Source organism: Telmatherina bonti (assembly GCF_933228915.1).
Source record: "Telmatherina bonti genome assembly, chromosome: 16".
Classification (NCBI taxonomy): Eukaryota; Metazoa; Chordata; class Actinopteri; order Atheriniformes; family Telmatherinidae; genus Telmatherina; species Telmatherina bonti.
This window is the reverse complement of record NC_136614.1, coordinates 11,745,921-11,770,751: the sequence shown is the minus strand read 5'-3', so window position 1 is coordinate 11,770,751 and position 24,831 is coordinate 11,745,921. Positions and strand designations below refer to the sequence as shown.

The 24,831-nt window shown below is 40.4% G+C and overlaps 1 protein-coding gene across 1 annotated transcript in view; it reads right to left on the bottom strand.

Moving 5' to 3' along the window:
- The window catches only part of fam184ab (family with sequence similarity 184 member Ab), a gene marked incomplete at both ends in the record, with an annotated part of 199,826 nt that overhangs the window by 67,243 nt on the left and 107,752 nt on the right, over positions 1 to 24,831 (bottom strand). Inside the window, 4 exons of the mRNA XM_079254953.1 lie at positions 3,672 to 3,793; positions 5,705 to 5,866; positions 6,882 to 7,004; positions 20,512 to 20,697. Coding sequence (XP_079111079.1) covers positions 3,672 to 3,793; positions 5,705 to 5,866; positions 6,882 to 7,004; positions 20,512 to 20,697 — 593 coding nt within the window. The remainder of the gene's footprint in view (positions 1 to 3,671; positions 3,794 to 5,704; positions 5,867 to 6,881; positions 7,005 to 20,511; positions 20,698 to 24,831) is intronic.

Sequence of the window (24,831 nt, the reverse complement as noted above, 5' to 3'; positions counted from 1 at the left end):
AGATACCCCTCCCCACAACTGAGCCGAGTCCTAAATCGGACTGAGTCTAGCGGACTATTCTGATCTGAATGCACCCTCAGAGTAACCAATTAACCTAACATGCATGTCTTTGTATGGTAGGAGAAAGTTGCTAAAACCCAGAGAGAAGATGCAAACTTCACACAGAAAGGCCACTGTTCAAACCTCCCCCCAGCCGAGGCTCGAACCAGTGACCTTCTTGCTGTGAGGCCAACCACTATGACACCGTGCAGCCCATTTTGAATAAGTAGGTATCAAAAGATTTGAGGTCGAAAGCAAAGGGCATTTCAGTAAATCAGGGGTGCCAAGCTCCAGTCCTTGAGGGCCACAATCCTGCAGGTTTTCCATGTATCCCTGCTCCAACAAGCTTGACTCAAAGTCATCCGTCATAGTGCAGAACTTGGGAGTTGGATCAAGTTACTGTAAGCCAGGTGAGTTGGAGCAGGAATACATTGAAAACCTGCAGGACAGAGGCCCTTCAGGACCAACTCTGGATGTCCTTGAAGTAAATTAACAGTTAATTAAACAGTGTTACACCATGGTCAGTCATAATTCTAATGACAACTGGAGTGCAATATTTTCAAATATACTTATATATACATACATAGTTAAATCACTGTAATATTACTCTGTTACAGGCACATGAATCGACTGAACTAAGCTGGCTTATGACTAGTGAATAAAAGAAACGCTGTTGCTTCACAGCGGTTGTTTAGCATAAAAAGTACATCGAGGCCAACGTGAAATTGTTCCTATACTTTAGCATATTTAGCATGTTTGGTAAAAAACATATGTTATAAAATGTGGGTATTTGTATGTTCTAGACTACATCATGCATTATAACAGTCTAATGCACGGCTGCTCGTTGTTTCATCCTTACTTATCCCAAACATGTTTGAATGGTGGTAATTTTCTATCTTTAGTGGAACAACCTCAAGCTCAGAAAATCTCTGCAAACGAGCTCTGATTTACATCATAGCTGGGTTTGTTTTGTACAGACGTGGATGTTTTACTTGTGTGTCTAAGAAAGAGATGAAAAAAGGTTCAAAGAAACATTGTGTAACTTTCTGACCATAAAACGACTGTAAGCAGATTTTCTCAGTGTAGTCCCTGAAAGAAAGCTAATTCAGCATCTGTATCGCATCCTGTATCTTCTCTATACTCTCTCCACCCAGTAAAAGTCAGTCCCATGTTGACTTCTGTCTTTTCTCATTTTCTTCTTCTTACTTCCTCTGACAATGCACTCCTGGATTTTTTTGATGAATCAGCCACGCTATCCTTACAAAATGGCCAGCACATCTAGTTGCTGGTGAGATGCCATAAACCAAAAACACAGCAGTCACTTGATGCCGCGCGTTTGAAAACAAAGTTATGTTTTTTTCACACTCAGGATGCTGCAAGGCAACGATGGCTCCAAAAATGTGCATAATAAATGTCTCTGTGCCGTAAAACTGATGACTCTTTCAGGCAAGAAACTTGGGTCATGTTCCTTTAAATTCACTGACTGGTTTTGTTTTTGTTAACATTCAGTTTAACAGTTTAATTATTTGCATCTTTCCCCAAAGTAACTAATGACTACTTCATGAGAAGGCATCAGTCTTTTTCTCTGTTTAATAGTTACTAATATTGTCTAATGAGATGAAAGTGTTTCTTGTCTAATTAGTAGATTAATCAGATTACAAAATAGTTTGCCGCAGCCGTACAACTTAATCGTCTTTACTTTTCCACTGTTAAGGCCTTTCCACACCGGGCCGATGGGAATAAACGACACAAAATTGTAAATAATTTGGAGGTGAAAATGTGAAATGTGAAAATGGAGATCTGATTAAATTTTGGTGCTGATCCGAATCACCGTTTGGATCCTGGAACTTTATAAAGGATTCTCCAAGTGCTTTTCTAGTCTCATATCTAACGAGCAACTTCGTCCACTGCAGGGTGGATTGTGCACGTGGCTGGGTCCGTGTGTTTTAATGCCACATGTTGAAAAAATGCGGCGGCAACTGTCCGCTTCATGCTTTTCCATGTTAATGATGCCCACCTCAAATGTCTGATCAATCACACGATATTTTTCAGAGCCCTGCAAGAAAATAGCACAGCCAGTCTGAACTGTCTTCAAACACGTCCGAGAGAACAAAACCACGTCAGTTTCTTCTCGGGGCCTTGAGAACAAGAAAAAGGTTCTAGCTTCTCATGGAAGATGTAACAAGCTTAATCCGCTTAAACACTGTTTAATGGAAACACCGGCAAATCGCAATTGTTGTTTGTTGAAACTTACAAATATTGCTTTTATTTTCCAAAAAACTGTAATGGAAACACAGCTACTGATGTCAACATTCCCAACGACTTTACACCAATCCAATAAAAAATATCGCCGTGCGAATTATTCAGACAAAATATCCAGCGTAGGTGTGTAAAAGCCTTTAGCCTGCTGCAAAACAACAAACGTTAAACTTCCCGTTCATGACCAGATTATCCAATGGGAATTACTGTTATGGGGTGGCGGTGAGGGATGGTGAAGGTGTGGACCCAAATGCAGAGATCAGGGAAACAGGGATGCAGATTCCAGAAGGTTTATTCTAACAAAGGAACTCAGGGTACAACAAAATGATCCAGCAACACAAGACTAAAACTGAGGGGTATAAATGCACTGGGGAACCAAACAAGAAACAGGTGTACGGAATGAACTAATGAACCAGGTGAACTCAATGAGGAAATCAATAAAGGTAAACAACAAACAAGGGAACCAAACAGGAAAGACTAAAGTCCAGGGGCCCACGCCTACATGGGGCCCACGTAGGGCAAATACCAGCAGTTTAGACATGAAACAAAATGTACATTAAAGCCAGATAGTTACACCACAGTGTCTAGTGTATTGCTATTGGTACCATTGGCTGGAAGATGTTACAAATGTTGTTTCACAGTGTTTCTTTCAAAATGTTCACAATGTTGCGGTGGGGAAGAGTTCCCCTGGAACACTCTGGGCCCAGGGGCCTGTGCACTTTTAATCCGGCCCTGTTCCCGTTGACCAATAAAGTGCAAAAACACAGACCTGACATAAAGCACAAAGAGTTGATGTTTTTCAGTCTCCAAAGTCAAAATGAGCTTTTAAATAAAAGTAATACGACTCCAATATTCTGCCATCCATTACCGCGATTAGCTTAGTGTTAAAAGCAAAAAGTCAAAGTTCAGTGCTAAAACTTTCTGCCATTCTGACGCCGTTTAATGTTGAGAAAACTTCATGAGTCAATTACAGCAACTGGCTTTATTGTGTGAAAACACATCAGTTCACACCTACAAAAACAAGTCGATTTTATTCTCCAGGGCTATTGGAATGAAAGAAAACCACACTTCAAAGGTCTGTGGACGTTTTCAGAGACTTTGAGCTCGAAGCTTTAACACTGGATTGAGCCGAGAAGCTGCAGAGCCCATCAAAGCTAATGCTGTGTCACGGTCGATGCCAGGAGCCTGATGACCTGTGCATGCGTGCACGTGTGTATACGTGTGTGTGTGTGTGTGTGTGTGTGTGTGTGTGTGTGTGTGTGTGTGTGTGTGCAGGTAAAAACACAAACAGAAAACTGTTTAATTTTGTGTTTTATATTAGTTCAAAGACAAAGACTCCAAACATGCAACCACACTCACAAACACAATCTTACCTGAGTGTTTCAGTCCACTTGAGCTCCAGCTCCAGAGCCATCTTGTCCATCTTCAGCTTTTCTTCTTCTTTGGTGGTGATGAGTTTGGCTTCATGTTGACGTTTTTGGGTCTCCAGCTCTCCCTGAGGAACAAAAAGGCTTTTCAGTGTTTCTGTGTAGGATTTTTGTTGTTTCAAAGCAAATTAAAGTTTGGGCGGGGAGGAAACTCCAGATTCAAAAAGTTGGGACACAGTGGGACACAGTTGGAACAATGTGTAATGATACAAATAAACACAATGCAATGACTGAAATCTCATAAGGCACATTTTGTTCCACATAAATAACCTATCAAGAGGAGCATTTTACAACTAATCAGGTTAGTTAACAGGTCAGTAACATGGCTGGGTATAAAAGGACACTCTAATATGAGAGGTAAAGGCGGAAACATGTTCAGGGACACAGCTTAAGATCAAACTGGGTGCTGCTGGTCTTTAGGCAGCACTGGAAAACACACATGATTCCCTGCTGGAAATCAGTCAGGAACACGTGTAGATAGCACTGTCTGTGAACATAGCTCACAATGACGCCATCGTGCAAAGAAGAAGTCACAAAGAACATGATCCAGGAGCGCCGTCTTTTCTGGAGGAAAGCTCATTTAAAATAATCCGAGGCAAACTGGAAAACTGTTCTGTGGTCAGATGGGTAAAACGATGGGATTCTTTATAGAAAGTGTGGATGCTGTGCCAGAACAGGAGAGGGAGAATCCAGCTTGTTATCAGTTGGTGCTGCATTGGTGCCAATGGCGTGGAACGCTTCCACATCTGTGAAGCTCCATCAGTACATGAAGGTTTGAAAGCGGCGTCTGCTCCCATCCAAACAACATCTCTTCCAGAAAAACCTTTACAAATTTCAGGAATACAAAGCTGAACCACTTGCATACATCGCAACAGCATGGCTTCACAGGAGAACTGGCCTGCCGGCAGTCCAGGACTTTCACCAGTACAAAAAATCTGGAGCAAAAATCATTCCAACTTTTTTAAACTGGGAACAAACATGAAACAGACACACTTTAAAAGGCCTGATGCAACATATACAGAACTGATGCAACATATAAGGATCTGATGCAACATATCTGATGCAACATATACAGAACTGATGCAACATACACGGATCTGATGCAACATATCTGATGCAACATATACAGAACTGATGCAACATACACGGATCTGATGCAACATATCTGATGCAACATACACGGATCTGGTGCAACATATACGGATCTGATGCAACATATACGGATCTGATGCAACATATACGGATCTGGTGCAACATACACGGATCTGATGCAACATATACGGAACTGATGCAACATATACGGATCTGATGCAACATACACGGATCTGGTGCAACATATACGGATCTGATGCAACATATACGGATCTGATGCAACATATACGGATCTGGTGCAACATATACGGATCTGATGCAACATATACGGATCTGATGCAACATGTACGGATCTGGTGCAACATATACGGATCTGATGCAACATATACGGATCTGATGCAACATGTACGGATCTGATGCAACATATACGGAACTGATGCAACATGTATGGATCTGATGCAACATACACGGATCTGATGCAACATATCTGGTGCAACATATACGGATCTGATGCAACATATCTGGTGCAACATATACGGATCTGATGCAACATATACGGAACTGATGCAACATACACGGATCTAATGCAACATATACGGATCTGGTGCAACATATACGGAACTGATGCAACATATACGGATCTGATGCAACATGTACGGATCTGATGCAACATGTACGGATCTGATGCAACATGTACGGATCTGATGCAACATGTACGGATCTGATGCAACATACACGGATCTGATGCAACATGTACGGACCTGATGCAACATATACGGACCTGATGCAACATATACGGATCAGAAAGGGACTGAGAGTAACTATAAGGTTCTGAGAATACAAGTTACGGGGTGGAGGGTAAGGAGCGTGTTTTCACTGTGTCTGACCTGCAGTGCAGTCAGGAAGTTGCTGGTCTCTCTCAGTCGGGCCCTGGTGGCGTCCAACTCCTCAAGAAGTTTGTCCTGCGCCTCCTTCAGCGTGGAGATCTGCCCCTCCGCTGACCCAAAGTCCTGCTCTCCCTTCCGCACTTCTTCCTGCAGCCGAGACACCTGTATAGAGGAGAAAACAGGCACTCAGAGGAAATAAAAGCAAACCAGCAGCCTGCATTTCAGAGCAGCAGCAACCTTGAAACTACGTCAGCATTTCATGCTCCGGGAGGTGAATTTTCTATCAAAAATGCATCCAACAACCGTTTCCATTTCTGATTTATAAATGAGCAAAACAGTCCTTTTTGCTGATGTGGCAGGATGCTTCGCTAATGTGTCATGAATCACTTTGATATTCAGATTACAGATAAGCTAATGTGTGCAACACATTTACTGATTTTAACCCCAAAAATCTAACTTTACATTTAAGAAATTAAAACACCCGACTTTGACAAGTTGGCCATTTTTTAGATAAACTCTCATCTTTATTCTTTCCAGGTCATCTTTAACCTTCACCTAATTCAAGTCCAGCAACTCTTACGTGGTCTGAATGTAAACTTGAACAGACGTGTTCGGGTTCAGTCTGGGTCAGGTTAGATAGTAATGAGAGACTGAGCCGAGGGTTTAAAGGGATAACAGTGATCCGTTTTGTCTGTATAACAATCATAACCTTCAGGCTCAGTGTGTGTTTCTGGTTTCCACACCTGTTTTGTTCTTTTTTAGCTCATCCTTCGAGGGATATGGAAGCTGCAGACTTGAAAGGGATTCTTACCTCTTCTCTGGTTATATATGCATGACTGGAAACTAATTAAACACTAAAAGCAATATTACTATGATTATTTCAGGGTTTGAAGCATAATTATGCCCTTTAAAGGTTGTTTGAAAGATTTGTTTTAATAATTTATGATCAGAAAGCTGAAGGTTGATAAAATTTGAAACAGCCCTTTAAATGTTCAGAAAACAAACATTAAAACATCGTCAAATAAAGAAAACTAGAACAGAAGACGAGCTAATGAAAAGCTCCAGAGAAGCACTTAAACTGCCCTGAACTTCAGTTTTTGCAGGGTTGTTTTATATTTTATTTATCACTGTGAAGGTTATGATACATGATAGGCCAGTGGTTGGTCAGAGGTCCCACCTCCTCGTTGGCTTCATTGAGTTTGGACGTCAGCTCCTCCCTCAGCTCGTCCAGCTGTTGCCTGAGAAGTGTCTTCTGCTCTTCCAGGGAAAGCCGCTCTCTTTCAAACTGCTGCTCCAGTTCCTGCAGCAACAAAGCAAAAGTGCAAAGCTGTCAAAAAGAGCAAGAATGAACCAAGACATGGCAGTGTGGAGCTAGATGTAAGCCACATACTCCCCCTGCAGCAATAGCTGTGGTCACATCAGAGACATGAGAAATACAACATCTCTACATCAATAATATGGATAACCAAGTGGAAATATCGGCAACAAGTTCAAAAATATCCATAAAAATGAAAGTTGGTTGTTTTGGGGACCAGTATGAGGTACTTGATGGGGTAGTAGAGCATTTCTAGCTTATTGTCTGGTGGTAGCCTGGATCCTTGTAAAGCTAGCTCCCTGTTCAAGCTAACAGGACTGCTGACGCTGGGATCTGTGTCCTTTCTTTTGAAAAAACATTCAGAAATATTTATCTCCCTTACATCCTTAATAAAAACAAGATTGGTAACAGACTAAGTGTGTCCACATTTTCATGCTGTAGCTACTATAAAATAAACTACCAGCCTTGCTAGCCTCCTCTTTAGCTTTAGCTTAGTCAGTGCAAATACTGAGATACTCTTTGAGCATCTCTAAAGTTAATTTTCAGCTGTATGTAAAAATAGCTATTAAACAAGTTGATGTGTGATATACCACTACAATAAAAACGGAAAAAGACACGGTTTCCCCACATGATCTTAAAACGAATGCTGTGCTAACATCTAACTTGATTAGCACTGCTATGTAGCTTCAAGCTAACATCAGGTTAACAGCTCGTGTAATATTAATTGTTGGACTTGCACATGACAAAAATTTCTTCAAGAAATGTAAAGGCAAATGTCCACATTTTAATGAGGGAACAACTTAAAAATGTAAATAAAACTGGTGAAGATATGACAGCCTCTCCCTATGTTCTGTTTAAGCCCATTTATGCTTGAAGCAGAAGACGGACATGCAGACAGATAGGATAGTTTTGTCCGTCTTCTTCATTGGTTGCTTGTGTAATTTGGTCTTTTTTTCAGAGGCTTAGCTATTGACACAGATAATTTAGAAATCACTGGGCAGTGTTGAGTGTTTTATTGTTGTACTTCTGGTGTTTTTGGGATGGTTAAACAACTTTATATTGGTGAATTACTGCTACAACTGGTGTCAAAACGCAAAGTGAACTCAGGCTTGCCCACTAGTGGATGAACAGATTTAAACTTTAGCAATGCATGGAGGTATTCGGTTAAACACTGAGTTTTGTATGATGTATGACAACACTTGACATTGATGTCCCTATTTACACATGTAAGGAGCATTAATGGACATTTAATCCCCTGAGGTGTGACCTGGGGAGTCCAGTTGGATTTCAGAAGTGGCCAGTGCCACCACGGTCATCCCTGTAGCTCCAGCCTGGTCTAACATGATGCTTGTCTCCATGTTTAGAGGCGTTATCTAATGTGGCTTAATGATGCTTCACATCTACCCACAAATTCAGTTGATGTGGGACAACATTCCTCTCCCAAAGGTCTAACAGATGGTCTCCCCAGTTACCAGACATTTACAGACTGTTGTTAGAAGACTGGATGCCACACAGCAAACACGGTATTCTAATGTTTTAGGAATTATGGTTGTGCAATCTGTATAAACCTCTAGCACTGCTTCAAACATTGTTATTGTCCTTGGCAGAGAAATATCTTCTGCACTGTCATGATAATGGAGCTTATTATGCCTGCTGATGAAAGGAAAAAGGTTTCTTTTTCACTGTGAAATGACTGCAACTTGCAAGGACAATTACAGCTCAGGACCACTGCTGTGGTGTCAAATGCAATTTCCAGCAGCTCTCCGTTACATGGGGATGGATTCTGGATGGCCTATGAAAACAAAGCTGTAACCAAGCAGCAACCTCAGGCGGTAAAAAGGGAAAACTATGCAAAAGTGCATAAAACTGCAGTTCCCCCTTCATCCGCTAGGGGCTGCAAAATAGAGCAAATCCACATAGACTTCCTTGTTAAAAAGACCAACTTCAAAGCAGAAATAAACGTGTTTACAGCCTGGTACAAAAATCTATTTTCAGTTAATAGGTCAGGTTTACCTTCATGACAACTGTGGGGGGAGTGAATTTTTTTCTAATTCCCCCATTTAAAAGTAATTTAATCTCGAAATTTGGCATATTTAGGGGCGTGTCCTTTGGATTGACAGGTACCAATCTCCCGCTTCAAGTAAGAAGAACGTAGAACAACCGCGGTTTTTAGCTGGTTAACAACGTGACTTAGCTTTAGCCCGCTTACCTCCGTTAGCTGGTTAGTTCCTGTGATCTCAGGGTTAGCTTGGTTAGCTCTAAGCTAAAGGCAGCTCAGAGTTTGCTCAATGTCAATCATCAGCCATATTTACAGCCCCCCTCTTGGCTCCACCTCTTTGCCCTCTTTGCCAAGATGGCGATGGTAGGAACCGCCCACCGAGCTTCAATTCAGCTCTTCAGAAACCTATGGGTGACGTCATGGAGACTCTGTCCATTTTTTTTAATACAGTCTTTGGCTGTAACAAGCTCGCAAAAATGACAGGGACTGACAGAAACTATGCATGAAAGGAGAAAAAGACAAATGCCACATGACAGTTTTCATATCTATTTAGAACTTTAGGTCTTAAATAACTAATTCACATGCCCATGAGTCTTGGATAACAAGCCACAACACCACAATGTGGGAATTGTTTGCTCCAAATTAGACCGAAAAACCCCGAAAAACAATTCCCACTAACACTAAGACATCTGTATCCATTCATCGGGATTCGTAATCACGTCTAATGCCACAAAAAGCCCCCCAAAAATGATTAGGTACAGTTAACCAACCAAAACGGCTGAATTTCACTTCCGTCCTCCAGGAGCTGCTATCTCCCTCAACAAGACTTTCCTTTAAAAGAAGGAAGATTAAGGAAGAATATCTGGATTCACTTAAAATCCGTTCATCTTAAATATTTCAGAATGGTTCTATACCTTTAATAAGCTTAAAGTTAATGAATTTATTTAGACTATTGTGGATTTAAGCCTGAGATTAAACCAGTGATTTAATATTAAACTATTTTTTGTCTGGTTTAATGTGAAAGACAGAAACTGGAATTTAAACATTGCAAATACATAATTACTCAGAAATGATTCAGGTAAATCTCAAAAGTATTACCAGCCTATTAGGGCCACTTTGGAGGTGAATTTCCTGCCCTTAAACCATGTTTAACCTCAAATTTAACAGTTAAAACAAATCAACTCAGGATATGACGTCCTAAAAGGCACATAGAAAAGGTTCCTGTGGTTGCAATGCAGCTTTACAGTAAAACTACATAACTTTCCCTCTTTAACCCATTTTGATTGGACATTAATATTCATCATGTACATTCCTGGAACTTTTGTTGCACTGCAGAATCCTGATGCTGAAACAAATCACATTTCACAACCTTTTTCCAGCCTGGAGCATCGTTTTTATGTCACCACATCACAATCCAGCAACTGGATACCAACACAGTGAATATTCTGAATGGAAACTGAGGCTGACCCCACAAGGATATTACCAGAGGAGGAAAAGAAAAGAAAGAGAAAGGGTCGGAGCAAGAGGTGAGGTAAAAACTCAAAATAAGACTGACTTTTATTGGCTGGAGAGAGCTCAGAGAAGAGCCAGTATGCAACGTAGAAGATAAAGTAGATGTTGTTGGTTTATTAGTGATGCTTTAAAGTGATTTTCAGAAATGTTTTGCCTCTTAGAAAAGTTTAACAACAGGAATGTCTGTTTAACCAAAGTCAAATATATTTCAGCTCATTTTTAGTCTGCTGATTCCTCAGGAACATATCCAAATCTTTTGAGTTCCTGTTTGCCAGGTAGTCTCCAGATTCACTGCAGGTGCAACAGGTCTACTTTTTATGGAAATGAGCTGTCTGCAGCAACGAGACTGATGAATGAGGTGGGAGAACTAAAAAAACCACCATTAACATCGAGCAGAGAATAAACTAATTCATTATTTTATGCAGAGTTATTAGAAGTGAGTCTTATGAATGTGGGACTGGCTGATGGTTTTTCAGGAACATGCAGGAATGTGAGAGGCGGTCTTTCTGATCTAACAGATATTCCACGCCATATTCCAAGCAGCCTGCAAGCTAATGCCTTCACATACTTAAAAAAGTTACTGTCAAATACCTGCTTGGTCTGAATATCCAGGTATGATTAGTCACCGGCTGATGAAACAGTCGTTTTTTTAGAAAGATCTGTAACTTTCTGAGGTTGAGACCGCGTCACAGGAGACTCATTTACATTCAAAGCGCAACCTTTTCACAGACGACTCTCATTATACTGTAATTCAAAGTGATGAAAGAACAGCTGATGAAAGAAAAGATCATTAACTGGCTTCAATTCGTGTCAGACAACAGAATCAGGTGATGAGGAATAGGGGAACGAAGACTCATTTCTTCTAATCAGTCTGCTAAATCTCATGACTGAGGATAAGCAAATGAGTGCTTCTATTGCTTCTACTGGGTCTCACTGTACCCCTCCCTGTTATTTTTTCAGCCTGGACATAAAACTGACACCGTAATCACGAACAGGACTGAACAGCTGTGCAGTTCAGAACACAGTGGGAGGGGATACGAGGCCAGAAAACCCACGCAGGGCCAGAAGGAAGGACATCTTCACTGGAAACGCATATCTAATGGCCATGGAAATGCACAACTGTCTTCTATTAATGTAGCTGTCAAGTCACATCAGGTCTGCAGAGGAATATCTTCCTCATTATGCAACTTTCATGCAAGAAAATGCTTGATCACATCACATGGATTTTTTTTTTTTTTAAACTGGAGTAGAGACGCTGAGGAGATCAGGCATCATCACAAGGCTATTCCAGGCGAGCACCGCTGTGCGCCTTAGTCAAATTAGTGGTGGGCTGCGGTTTGGAACAATCGCCTCAGGCTCATTAAACTGGTCCCAAACCCTGTTTGTTGACCCTGGGGATAATTTCAGTACCTTATAACAGACAGAAATCCTCCTGACATCAGAATTTGGATTTTAGTTACCAGCTGAAGCCCAGACACAAGAGGCAAAACCAGAAACTGGTACAGGGGAGATGTTGCCTTAAATAAAACTAATATTTCTCAGATTTTTACTTGGTATATTGTGATTTCCTGCGGATTTATTGGAGCATGTTCCCTTACCTGTGCAGTATTCAAAGCTGCGCCATGAGAGCTGATGCCTTATCAAACATGGGATCAAAATCCGATCAGTCCAGACTGCTACGCTCTCGTTACGAGAAGCTTTTTAGCTGAAGAATAAATCTGGATGTTTTGCTGTTCCATACAGCACAGGAAACAGGAACATGAATTACAACACAAATGGACATTGTGTCGACCGAGGCAGGACAGGTTCAGCTCTAGCCTCTAGTTCTGTTTAGAAATCACAAAATCAATACGCTGAAACACCAAATTTCAGTTTGGTTCGTTGTTTATTGTCGTTCAGATGAGACCAGAGGTTGAGGGTCAACTGGAGGGAATCTCTGCTGCTTAAAACACTACATGACTTTCCGACCTTAAACATCTGTGCTTCCTAGTTGTTTTGATGCCCCGCATCGCAGCTGTTGGAGCCTTACATTGCAGCTGTAATTACCTCTGCCAAGCAGGTGGTGGAGGCTATGTCTTTGCCAGGGTTTGTCTGTTTGTCAGCAAACTACTAAGTATCAAGTACTTCAACATTGTCTACATGTGTACTGTCTTCTTTTTAAGGCATTATTTATCCCAAATGGTGCTCTGGCACCTATCCAACAAGGCAGGTACGTGGACACGGTGAAGAGATAATAATCGCTCATTCTAAGAGCATAGAGTGATTTTAAATAAAGTGATTAGATACAAAAAGAAACATGGTTTCTAATGTCATGAAAGTTTTTTCTGTCATTGCCATGTTACATGTTCCACCTAGAACAGGGTGTCAAACTCCAGTCCTCGAGGGCCGGTATCCGGCAGGTTTTTGTTGTTTCCCTCCACCAACACAGCTGTTTCAAATCAAATGGATCCAGCAGCTTCTTGTCAACCTGTTTATCAATTTAAGTCAGAAGTGTTGGAGCATGGAGACAACAAAAACCTGCAGGATACCGACCCTCAAGGACTGGAGTTTGACACCTGTGACCGAGAAGAAGAAAAGCCCAGATTTAGCTTTCTGGCCACTTCTTAAGCTCATCTTGGGGAATCCTGAAGTGACATATGTCCGGGGTCCTCCTTGCATTGGGAGATGCCGGGAACACCTTACCAGGAATGCATCCTAACCAGATGTTTAAACCATCACTACTGGTTTCTCTCTCTTTACCGGACGACCAAGCTTCTCAATCTCTCTTCATGGGAAGTCGAAGCCATCCTGTCAAAATATTTACCAATTATATTTTCTACTTCTGAGTAACGTAAAAATCGCTTCAAAGCTGAAGCAACGCAAAAGAAGTGGTGTATTTAAAAAGCCTCTTTTGCCATCTCAGCACAGGCTCAAACAGAAGTAAATCCTGAGAGCAAATTGACATTTCCTGAACCTTTTACAAGATATTGGACTTTAGATTAAAAAAAAAAATGAGCAGCAGAGTTTTCAAGGCAACTTTTTTTTTAAAACAAAAGCCCAGGTCTGAATGCTTATCTGGATTAATTTATCTACAGAATCCATAATATAGAATTTTTCTGCTTTGCAAATATTCCGAGTTAGATACAGAAGTACCAAAAAACACCACAGAAGAAGACTGACCACAGGAATAATACTTCACAATCGTTCCAAAACCTTTAAATGATACATTTTTTGCTAAAAATTCTAATTGATACCTTTGATTGCCAAGAATTTATCTTTATTATTATCAGTTATTATTGTTATTATTATTATTGTTAAAGAAAAACATTGCCCTGTAATGGACTGGCGACCTGTCCAGGTGTACCTGCCTTTCGCCCAATAACTGCTGCATTAAACTCCAGCTTCCTGCGACCCTTGATTGGACCAAGTGTTGAAGAAAATGACTGATTACTAAAGAAAATTACTTCAACACCCAAGGTGTTACAATTAATATGATAAAACTCACGTTTACATTAGCCTGTAACCAGATTTAGCAGACCTTTGCTTTAGCAGAAGAGGAAAGAGGAAACTTTGCAAACAGAAACTCTCCTGTTTTTCCTGAGAGTTAAAAACGGTAATGGAGTAAAAATATAAACAATAGAATATGCAGTAGACAAGCCGTGGAAAAGGCCCATCTGAAAACGGGCTGTATACTGTCTGTAGGAGCCCAAGGCCAGCCAGGATGGCCACACTCTGAGCTAAGTAAGGAGCAGTAAATTATTAATGCTGGAGGTTTTAGAAACGCACACACTCACATCCTGAGCCAACAAACATCCACCTCCGACTTCCAATCATTTGGTGCAACTTCTGATTACTTTCCTCACTTTCTGCTCCCCACTTTCTGTTTCTCATGAAGTAAATGCCATCAGCATTCGAGCAGGACTTTGCATTTTAAATCCTGTGCTCTTTTGTTTTTCCTAAATGTCAAACCTCCACAAAAGCTTAATTTCCTCATTTGCTGAAGCAAAAGTGGAAAAACACCAAACCGTGTGGGGCCAAAGTGTTCTGCAGAGACACACAATGCGCGCTTTTTCTTTTCACTTTGCATTTTCTTGCTTCCTCACATGTGTGGGTAGTGTGTTAATGTTAATCTAATTACTTTCTAACCGTCTCCTGCACGGGGGCATACAGCAGCAGCCGTGTGCATCTGCGGGGAGAACAGGAGGAGCAGTTTTTAGTATCTTACTGAAATAGCGCCTTAAGAGTCCTACCACCTGTGTGACTCATCAGGCCGACAGCGTGGTTTCCGTCAGCTGCATCGTCTCCGCATTTTTGATTTCGTTCAGAATTTATTTTTAATTGTCTTCTTTGGACCTCTGCTGTAACAAAAAAGCAGCATAAGCTTCATCATGTTGATAGCATTGCTAGTGAATGATGCAAACCCGGTGGCGTCCTAGATGACATTTATAGGTGATAAATATAAACGTGCACCCACGTCAGTAGGCTGCATTTTCTCCTTGAGTTTTTCAGCATCTTAGTCACCGTATTGCTTGTTTTGATCCTTTTGATCTATAGAAAACCCGATTAAATGCAGATTCCCCTGCAGCAATCTGAACTTCCGTCACCTGTCGTGCATGTGAATGATGATGTGTCAGTTTTTGAGCTGAAAATCAGAGTTTGTGCATCTATATTAAAGACAATAAGTCCCATAACTTTCTAAGGAAACACTGCGTAATACCTTGTTGACTCCGAGCTGACACAGATAATGTAGGTATGTATAAAACACAAGGCATTAAAAACTGTCTTCATGGTCGATCTTTGTCGGATTCCCTTCATATGAAAGAAAACTTGACAAAACTCAACATATCTTGACTCTTTACTCGAATGTACTTTAATTTATCCCACTTTTTACCCCAATCTGAGCTTGAAACGTGACTATTAAGTACCAACATGAAAAAAAATCATTAATTTTTATCTGATCCCATGAATGTGTTTAACTCCGCCTGCATGCTGATGAACTCATTCTTTAAGGCAGACTGATAGAAATACTAATGTTTCCCTCAGTCGGCTGGATTCATTAACAGACATTAACGAACTGAGAAAACAGCAAGACGGCTATAATGTAACTGCAGCTTCCATCAGCTGTTTATCTTCTGGGTGTCGTTTTCTGTAATCTGTGTATTACGTTTTAAATGTTCAGAAAAAAAACACAAACGTTTCGCAGCTAAATCTTCCTGGCATCAATATGTAGCATGAGTCCATCAGTGGACGCCTGGGTTAGTTAACCATAGCTGTACAAGCTGTATACGCTGATGACGTCAACTGAATTGTCCTTGATCAGAAGGAATTGGCAGACTCCAATCATACAGCGTAGGTTCAATGGGAGGAGGTACAGGAATGCAATGGAGGTGTTATTGGTGATTTGTACGTATAAATAAGAACGCACACTGCAGTCTGACACCCCAGATGAACACAGGATGGGACATGGTTGGCACAATGAGCTCCATAGATGTTCCTCCTGCTGTTGGGCTGCAAATGAAAACTTGCGCAACTACGACAGAGTGGAATTACAAGAGGTGCATTCTGGGTAATGTAGTCTCTGTAAGAGGACAGCCTTTTAACAACAGCATTACTAGCAGCAGCAACATGTGCAACTTCAGGTCTAGTTTTTAAACAGATATTATTCCCCACCAGTATCCTCCTCATGAGGTATAATCATAGACTGTATATAAAGAGATGGACGTAGCCTCCGTGACGTCACCCGTAGGTTTCTGAAGAGCTGAATTGACACTCGGTGGGCGGTTCCTACCATCACCATCTTGGCTGGAGCATGCGTGTAATCTCACCCGGAAAATACAAATATGGGCAAAGAGGTGGAGCTGAGAGGGGGCAATGAGCGTCATGGTGGATGATTGACATCGAGCGAACTCCGAGCTTTCGGTAGCTAAGAGCTGACCGAGCTAACTCTGAGATAACGGGAGCTAACCAGCTAACGAAGGTAAGCGGGCTAAAGCTAAGTCACGTTGTTAACCGGCTAAAAACCGCGGTTGTTTTACGTTCTTCTGACTTGAAGCGGGAGATTGGTACCTGTCAATCAAAGGGTCACGCCCCTAAATATGCCAAATTTCGAGATTAAATTACTTTTAAACGGACGAGTTAGAAAAAAATTCACTCCCCCCCATAGTTGTCATGAAGGTAAACCTGACCTATTAAACCTAAAATGGATTTTTGAACCAGGCTGTAAACGTGTTTATTTCTGCTGTGAAGTTGGTCTTTTTAACATAGGAGTCTATGGGGATTTGCTCGGTTTTGGAGCCCCTAGTGGATGAAGGGGGGAACTGCACTTTTTATGCACTTCCGCATAGCCTTCACTTTTACCACCGGAGGTTGCTGCTTGGGTATAATGACTCTCAACTGAATGAAGCATAATAAAAGCACCACCTCCTGACCAATCAGTTCTCATGAAAAGTGGCTGCCCATTTTGTTGATTGGTGCATGGATCGTTAGAGGACCACTTAGGAGTTTTTCGGAATAGGTGCATCTTTTTGATGGAGTCATAAAGCCTTGTCACTGAACCCTTTGAAGTATGTTTCCATACGTGTTCTCAACTTGTTTCCAAGTCCATTAAACTCCAATGAGGTTCCATTTGAATTAATGAGGTTTGTACAAACGCTTAACCATCCACTATGGGGTGTTAACAAGTATTGTGATGCTTGTAACGTGGGTTACTTAAGGGCAGTGACTTCATTGCACAGGTGTTGTGAATGAGAGAGGAAAACTGCTTTTTTTTACTGTATTTTGAACAGAAACCTTTCTTACACCATTTCTGGAGTTTGTTATACTTTCTGAAACCCTAACAAATGAACAACAAAGAGAAGTAAATACAAACTTATTATTACAACATCGGAGAGGAGTGATCACTGTTTGAGGAAGTAGACGTAGTAAACTAAGCAAGCCATTGACAACCAGTAGCGCGTTGTGGATGTTCATCGCTGCAAGGTTTATAACAGCTAAAAGTCACACATTGCACAATGGCAGAACCAAGAATTTGTGGAACACACAACTAGCAACTTGTGCCATCATGGGTAGAAATTGCTGTTCCAACACAAAACACTCATATGATAGGACTGAGCCGAAAGGGAAATATATAAAAAACAAGGAAGGAACTGAGAAAGCTCTGCCTGAAATGTCTGGGCTGTCACGAAGTAATCAGAGTACCATCCATTTATATTGTCCGATGGATCGATATTGTATAATCAGTAACGCATTAACAGAGTGAGCTATTTTTTCTGCCAGGAGTCCTTCCTGGATATTGCTATGGTAACAGCCTTTTGGCATGGATCGTGTGTTTAAATTCTTCATATTTGTGAAGAATAGTTGTCTGCTTCTCCATGATAAAGTAGCTGCAGGGTCTCTAAATGTCTGCTATTGGTAAGATGATGCAAACACCAATCCTTTTATGCGGGCATGCTCTGATCCAGATGGAAAACTTTGGGTTGAACTTCTGAGGTGAAAACCGGTTTTGTTGTACAGGCCTCAGAGGGATGTCTGATCACAATATCTTCCAAAGGAACTTCTGATACAGAGCACTAAAAATTGTCAGGGACCCCTCTGGACCTCACTGCAAACCTCGTGCTTTGCAACAAACAGGTGAAAGATTACAGAGCGTTACATACAGGACTACCTCAAGAGCTTTCTGCCACTTTGTGTCAGACTGAACTCTGAACCTTTATCAGGACCTTCTTCTGGCCACTTCTGCAATTATCTAACTCAGGAATGACCAACTGTGACATTGTGTGTTTTTTTAAATGACTTTTATTGTGTGTCATATTTTTATTTATTTTTGTGCTAGCATGGAAAAAAGATACTTTCCTCATTCCTTATTTCTCCTCCATCATGATCTGCAGGGAAGTAAACCAGCCCTGTTTGTCCTGAAACAACAACTCCAGCAGAGAGAAGAGAACTGCGACAGCAGATTAACACACATGCAGATGGTATTTGCCTTCTGCAGGTCAGTATCACTATAAACTGGCATCTGCAGCAGGACAAGCTGTAGCTGTGGTCAGTGTTGCAGTGCTGATTATACTACAACATATGCAGACAACATGGGATGTCTGTCATTCGTAATCAGCGCTCACATAAACAGCTTTAACACCAACAGACTGAATTGTGTGACAAGGCAAATTTTTTTGGCAGACAACGAAACAGAGAGCTGACAGCTTGTATTTTGGCCGAGTCATTTCTGATCTGTCTGATCAGTTTTACATTATTTTGTATAACAACACATACAAGCATCTCTGCGGGAAGCAGAAGTGTTTCTGACATGAAACTTCACAACTTCAAATGTTTTCGTTGTCACTGGCTTTGGGATGCAGCTAACTGTGTCCAATTTTTCTGATTGGCTGAGTATTTTCAATGATCTGTCTTAGTAAAAAATCTATAGTAAACATTATTCAAGCACATGTTTTCTTGGCTCAGTGAGCTTAAGGAAGTATGGCTCCAACTGTGACTGGAGAGCAGCAAAATTTTCAGGTTGTTTTACAGTGAATAAAACACACAAAACCCCAGAGAAATGTGTAACATGGACAGAGTGGAAGTAAATGGAGCTGAAGTGTCAGCTCTGCAGGTGAATGCTGTCGGGGAGAAGCAACAGGCTTTCAAAGACTTGTTTTGTCTAATCTAACATGCACTTTAGATATCAGGATAATATGTACTGATATGGTATGTATCAGTACCATATCTGAGACCTACTGCATCACTATAATGAAAGTTTGCACAAAACCCTGTCGCATACCATCTGAAACTGGTCTTCTGCCACCTAGTGGATATCTTTTGCACTGTAGTAATTCTGACATATCACATTGTAATAAATGCTACATACATGTTAAATATTTTTGTTTAGTAATATTTTACATTTTGCTTACGGGCCAAATAAAGACTTCAGATAAAAAAAGGAATTTTCAGCTCTTTATTTCTTGGGTCAGACTTTAAAAGATTAAAGATGTCCAGGGTTGTTGTAGGGTAGAAAAGTAACCAAACTTCAGTTCAAGCTTGCAGCAAGTTGACAAGTTGTCAGATTTTGTACTTCATCCTTTTAGTGTTTGACAAAATGTATGAAATCTTTACCAAGCAGTTGACCTCAATAGAAATGCTGAAGTACGGCTTTGAGCAAACCTTTTTAATCATAAAAGGCCATGCAATTTATATCCCGGACAAGCCCCCAATTATGTTGCACTCAGTTTAATGGGAAACTTTAGCACAGGGTAAAAGTGGCTCACCACTTTGAAGTAAGATCACAACAGTTTACATTAAAGAAAATAAGAAATTTAAAGTGAGAATGAGCATGACCAAGAGAACAAACAAAACAAATTAAAAGAAAATGTCTAACACAATTGCTGACACAGCTCAGATCATCATAGTCTGATTTGAAACCACCAAGTAGACACTGAAAGAATCCAATTAAAATTGATTAGCATTAGTCTCTTTCTAAATCACCAGTGAACTCCTGAAAATTCAGCCACAACCACACAAACTGCAGAAAAGTAAAAACAGAAATAGTTTCTGATGAATAGACGAAGATTATTGGAAGCAATTTCATGTCTAGTGTCCATAAATAGATCACATCTTATCCTAAGACGGCGATACCAAGCTACCCCAAAACAGATTCTTTCCAGCTCTACTGAGCCTTGGGCATGCTGATAAAGCTGTTTGTTTGTTTGTTTTCTGCCAGCTTTTAGTCAAACTTTGACTACACAAAATCAGCAATCTGAGAATCAATCCTGAGGTTCTTCAGTTATCGCTTGGTGAATTCACCATCTAATGCTCTGTTAAATGCTGACTGATAGACTGGAACTAACAACAGGCTTTATAATAATAACATTACAGCCAGAGACAGAGGCCAGAAAGACAGTAGCCTCCATCACAACAAACATGGGTAGCACTGATACTCTTGATTTCAGGAACCCTGTTCTTGACTTAACATTTGAGATGAATGAGTGTGTGTGTGATGGTGTGTGTGCTTACAGCCAACAGGCGGTTCTTGTCTTTCTCAGCGTTGGTAAGAGCATTCTCCAGGGTCACTCTGTGCTTCTTGGTGACTTCCTCCAGAGTTCGAGTCTGCCCCTCCTTCATCTGGTTGGCCTCTTCTTCATATCGAGCTCGCACACTGCTCATGTCCTTTTCGTGGGATGCCTTCTCCTCGCGCAGGGTCTGACAAACACAATAAGTGCAAACACGCATCAAAATCAGGCCCAAAGGTGAGCGCTGCGACAGAGGATAGGCAGACAGACAACAACACCATATGCTAGATTATGCAGCCACATTGTGTTTACTTTGCGGCAGCCAAGAAATGAAACTTGCATTCTGTTTGTATCAGGAACAAAGTCTTTCCTCTCTTGCCGTGCTTCATATTTGTCATCCTAAAGCAGTAAAGCCCAGAGAGATGCAGCAAGTTGGGTTATTGAAAATGGGGCAATTAATTGCATAATCACACAAGTATAAATGAATGTTTTCTGTTAATTTTAGGACAATTTGTTTTTAGTATCAGACAAAGCAACACACACAGACAGGCTTGTTATTGTAGCTGGAAAAAGTCTCAAATCATCAGTTCATTTCGGATCAGTGAGCAGCTCAAATAGTTTTAAAATGCATCCAGCTTGCACAAGGGGACTTTTTTATGTATATATGCAAAGCATTAAGCTGAATCCAAATCGTCTAGTCAGGAAAAAAAAATTCACAAGTTTAAACTGTGATTCCTGCTGACAATGTTGCATTTCAAGTAGTAACTCTAATGTAAGTAATATTACAGTATTATGCGTCATGATGTGGGTTTTTGTGTGTAGTCTTTAGTTCTTGTTTCCTGTTTTATTTAGTTGATTTTCCTGTTTTAGCTCCGTAGTGCATTTTTCTTCTTTTTCTTCCCGTTCATTAGCTCACCTTGTTTGATTTCCTCATTTACTTCACCTGTTCCTTATGAGTCCCTCAGTGTACCAATACTCCTCGGTTCTCAGTTTTCTTTGCTAGATCTTGGTTAAGTTTCCTCCATCCAGTGTTCTTGTACGTGCTGTTCGTAATAAACCATCATTTCTCGTATTCTGTCTGCCTCCTGTCTCTCTGTCCTGCATATGGGTCCCCACATCTCCACAAACCTTGATAGTTATGTATAAAATAATCCCCTTAATCTTTCTCTAACATAACCCTGTTTGTATAAAATCAAAGAAAAAGTTTGCCTTATAAAAGGCATTAGGAATGTTTTAATTAATTTATTATGAGAATGACAGAGTCTAACCTGTCTCCACAGAGCACTGTTTCTCAAATGGGGGTAAACGTGCCTCAGGCAGTATATGAGAACACATAAAAAGAACAGAAATAATGCTCCAAAATGTAATAATGGCATGATAAGATCAAATGTAAGCTCATAGACTAAAATCTATAATTACTTTAATCCACTGTAACAAACCCAGATCACCTGCATACTTTTGTGAGATTCTGGCTTATTCCAAATCAAACCACTGTCAATAACTTATAAGCATAACAACTTAAAAAACGGTTAAAACATAGAAGAGACGTTGCTGAAAACATGGTCAGAGCCAATGGAGGTAAAAAGTACAGCTATTAAATTTATGTCTGTATTTAGGTGACCACATTTCTGATGTGAAATCCATCCACCCTTTCAAGACATTATGTTTCTTAGTTGTGCAGGAACTAGCCTACAGTAGCATGGAGCCAAAGATAGAAAGCATGACTAAGACTTGACTTTTTAGGAGGAAATGAGCTTAATTCAAGTCATCATAAGACATAATGTAAAAAGTCCACATCATCAAAAGCCCTAAAGGCTTCTTCTCTGGTGTTTTTGTTCGTGGTTAAGACCAAAAACCCTGAAGACCTGATCCTGCTGCTGCTGCTGAACTGGCAGACATGAACTAAAAAATTAAAACCCAGTCTTTGTCTGATGGCACAGTTGCTGCAGGTTGGATGAAATGGAAACAGATATTGAGAAAGTTGTGGGAAAATTGAGACTTTTTCAATCCCGCTGGTTAAATCCACAGATGTGAGTGAAACAGGTTGCACACTTAGTGATGAGAAAAGGTTTCCAACAAATTAAGTCATTGATTATTTACATTTGACTTGTTAAGGTTTAATTAGGATGTTTTAATAAATCAGAAGGCAATGTCACAGTTTTGTTTACTTCTGTTTCCATCCATCCATCTTCAACCACTTATCCGGGGTCAGACTGCTCAGATTTGGAGGTGCTGATTCCTATCCCAGCCGCTTCACACTCGGCTGCAAATTGCACAAGCGAGAGCTGGAGATCACGGCCAGATGAAGCCAACAGGACCACGTCATCTGCAAAAAGCAGAGACCCAATCCTGAGGCCACCAAACCGGATCCCCTCAACACCTCGGCTTTATGAACAGAATTGGCATTACTTCTGTTTCCAACCAAATAAAATATGCACTGGTATGGTCAGACTTGGCAGAAAAATGATGATTCCACAGGGAGTATAATACTGAAAAAAGTTTAAAGGGACACTACGTAATAATTTCTGTTGTTTACTGGGCAAAATCTGTCTGCATGTGGTATCATTGGTGTATTATAACCTCCACTAATAATCTGACACATTCTCAGCAAATGACCTTGATTAATTTATACATAAACTTGTAGGGAAGTGCATCGGCTGTCTGCTATTGTGAAACTACAGCTGCCAGTAAAGGACAAATAGCACCAACCTGCAATAAGACTGCCAAACAAAGTTAAGGCAAACTTTTGAAACGCTACTAAATGTAAGAAATATTCTTTTAGCTCTGGGAGTGTCAGGCATTTCTATTCTTTAGAAGCAAACCGGTAAAAAGTACATTACAGGCAGATTGTAAAAACAATTTTTTTTTTTTTTTGAAAAGGTAGCATAGTTTTTTCTGTTTTATAAAGCAATAACTACTTGGAACATGTCAATAAGAAAATCATTGAGAAACACTCAACTGGCATGTCTCATATAACATATAACTGACATGTCTCACTCATATGTAAGTCGCTTTGGATAAAAGCGTCTGCTAAATGACTATAGAATGTCAAAACTTGTTTCTTTGTGTAACATTGTTTGCAATCACACAGAAGATTTTGCTCAGAATAAGCTAACTATTAGTTAGCAGTCATTGCTAGTTACACATGAGGCTAACGTTGCTAGTTACACAGGAGCCTAACATCGCTAGTTACACATGAGGCTAACATTGCTAGTTACACAAGAGGCTAACATCGCTAGTTACACAGGAGGCTAACATTGCTAGTTACACAAGAGGCTAAAGTTGCTAGTTACACAGGAGGCTAACATTGCTAGTAACACATGAGGCTAACATTGCTAGTTACACAAGAGGCTAACATCGCTAGTTACACATGAGGCTAACATTGCTAGTTACACATGAGGCCAACATTGCTAGTAACACATGAGGCTAACATTGCTAGTTACACATGAGGCTAACATTGCTAGTTACACATGAGGCCAACATTGCTAGTTACAACAGAGGCTAACATTTTGGCCGCTAACAACATACCCTAAAAGAAATCTAACAAAACTGAAAAGTGAAGGTCAGTTTGCTCTGCTAATCAGAATGATTGCAAAAATGAGGAGTGGGCTTAAAGTTGCAATAATTTAAATTATGTTTTAAGATTTGCGAGACACTGGTTAGAGGTCAAGTAAGAGGAATGATCAACAGGAAGAGAAGAAGTTGAGTACTATAAAACATATTGACATATAACACTGGGAAAGATGGTGTTCAAAGGCGATAGAAAGATTCCCTGCTGCTTGAAGCAGATTGAAGCTGTTGCTAAGCCAAGCAGACGTATGAGATCAGAAGCAGACGTTACACAGCAACCGAGCTGTGATTTTTCCATTTAAAGAACTGATGAATCAAAGCCAAAATAACAGTGACTGTGCCGGGAAAGAAATTAATCCATTTCCAATATAGTTTCAGCTTAGTTAGAGGAGCAGCTGTTGCTTCATTTCATGGATTTTATCAAAATTTTAATTGTCTAAATCTATCCAAGAAGCTACATGGAAAGCATGACATCCATTAGTCTGTCATTAGCGACAGAGGAACTCTCTGAAAGTACATCCTGTTCAGCTGCATGAACAAGACCGACAATGAGTGAAGGCAGATTTCACTCAGCTGAAGTTTTTGGTTACAATTAAGATTCATGTTTTTGTCAGACAGTTCTGCAAAACAGCCGCAATCATCCAAAACTTTCACTTAAACAATTTCAGAATAGCCCATGATTAAAATTTAGATAAAAACCAGCACTGTGACGCCCCATGTGTCAGAATACTGGCTCAGTGGACTTCACTCTCAC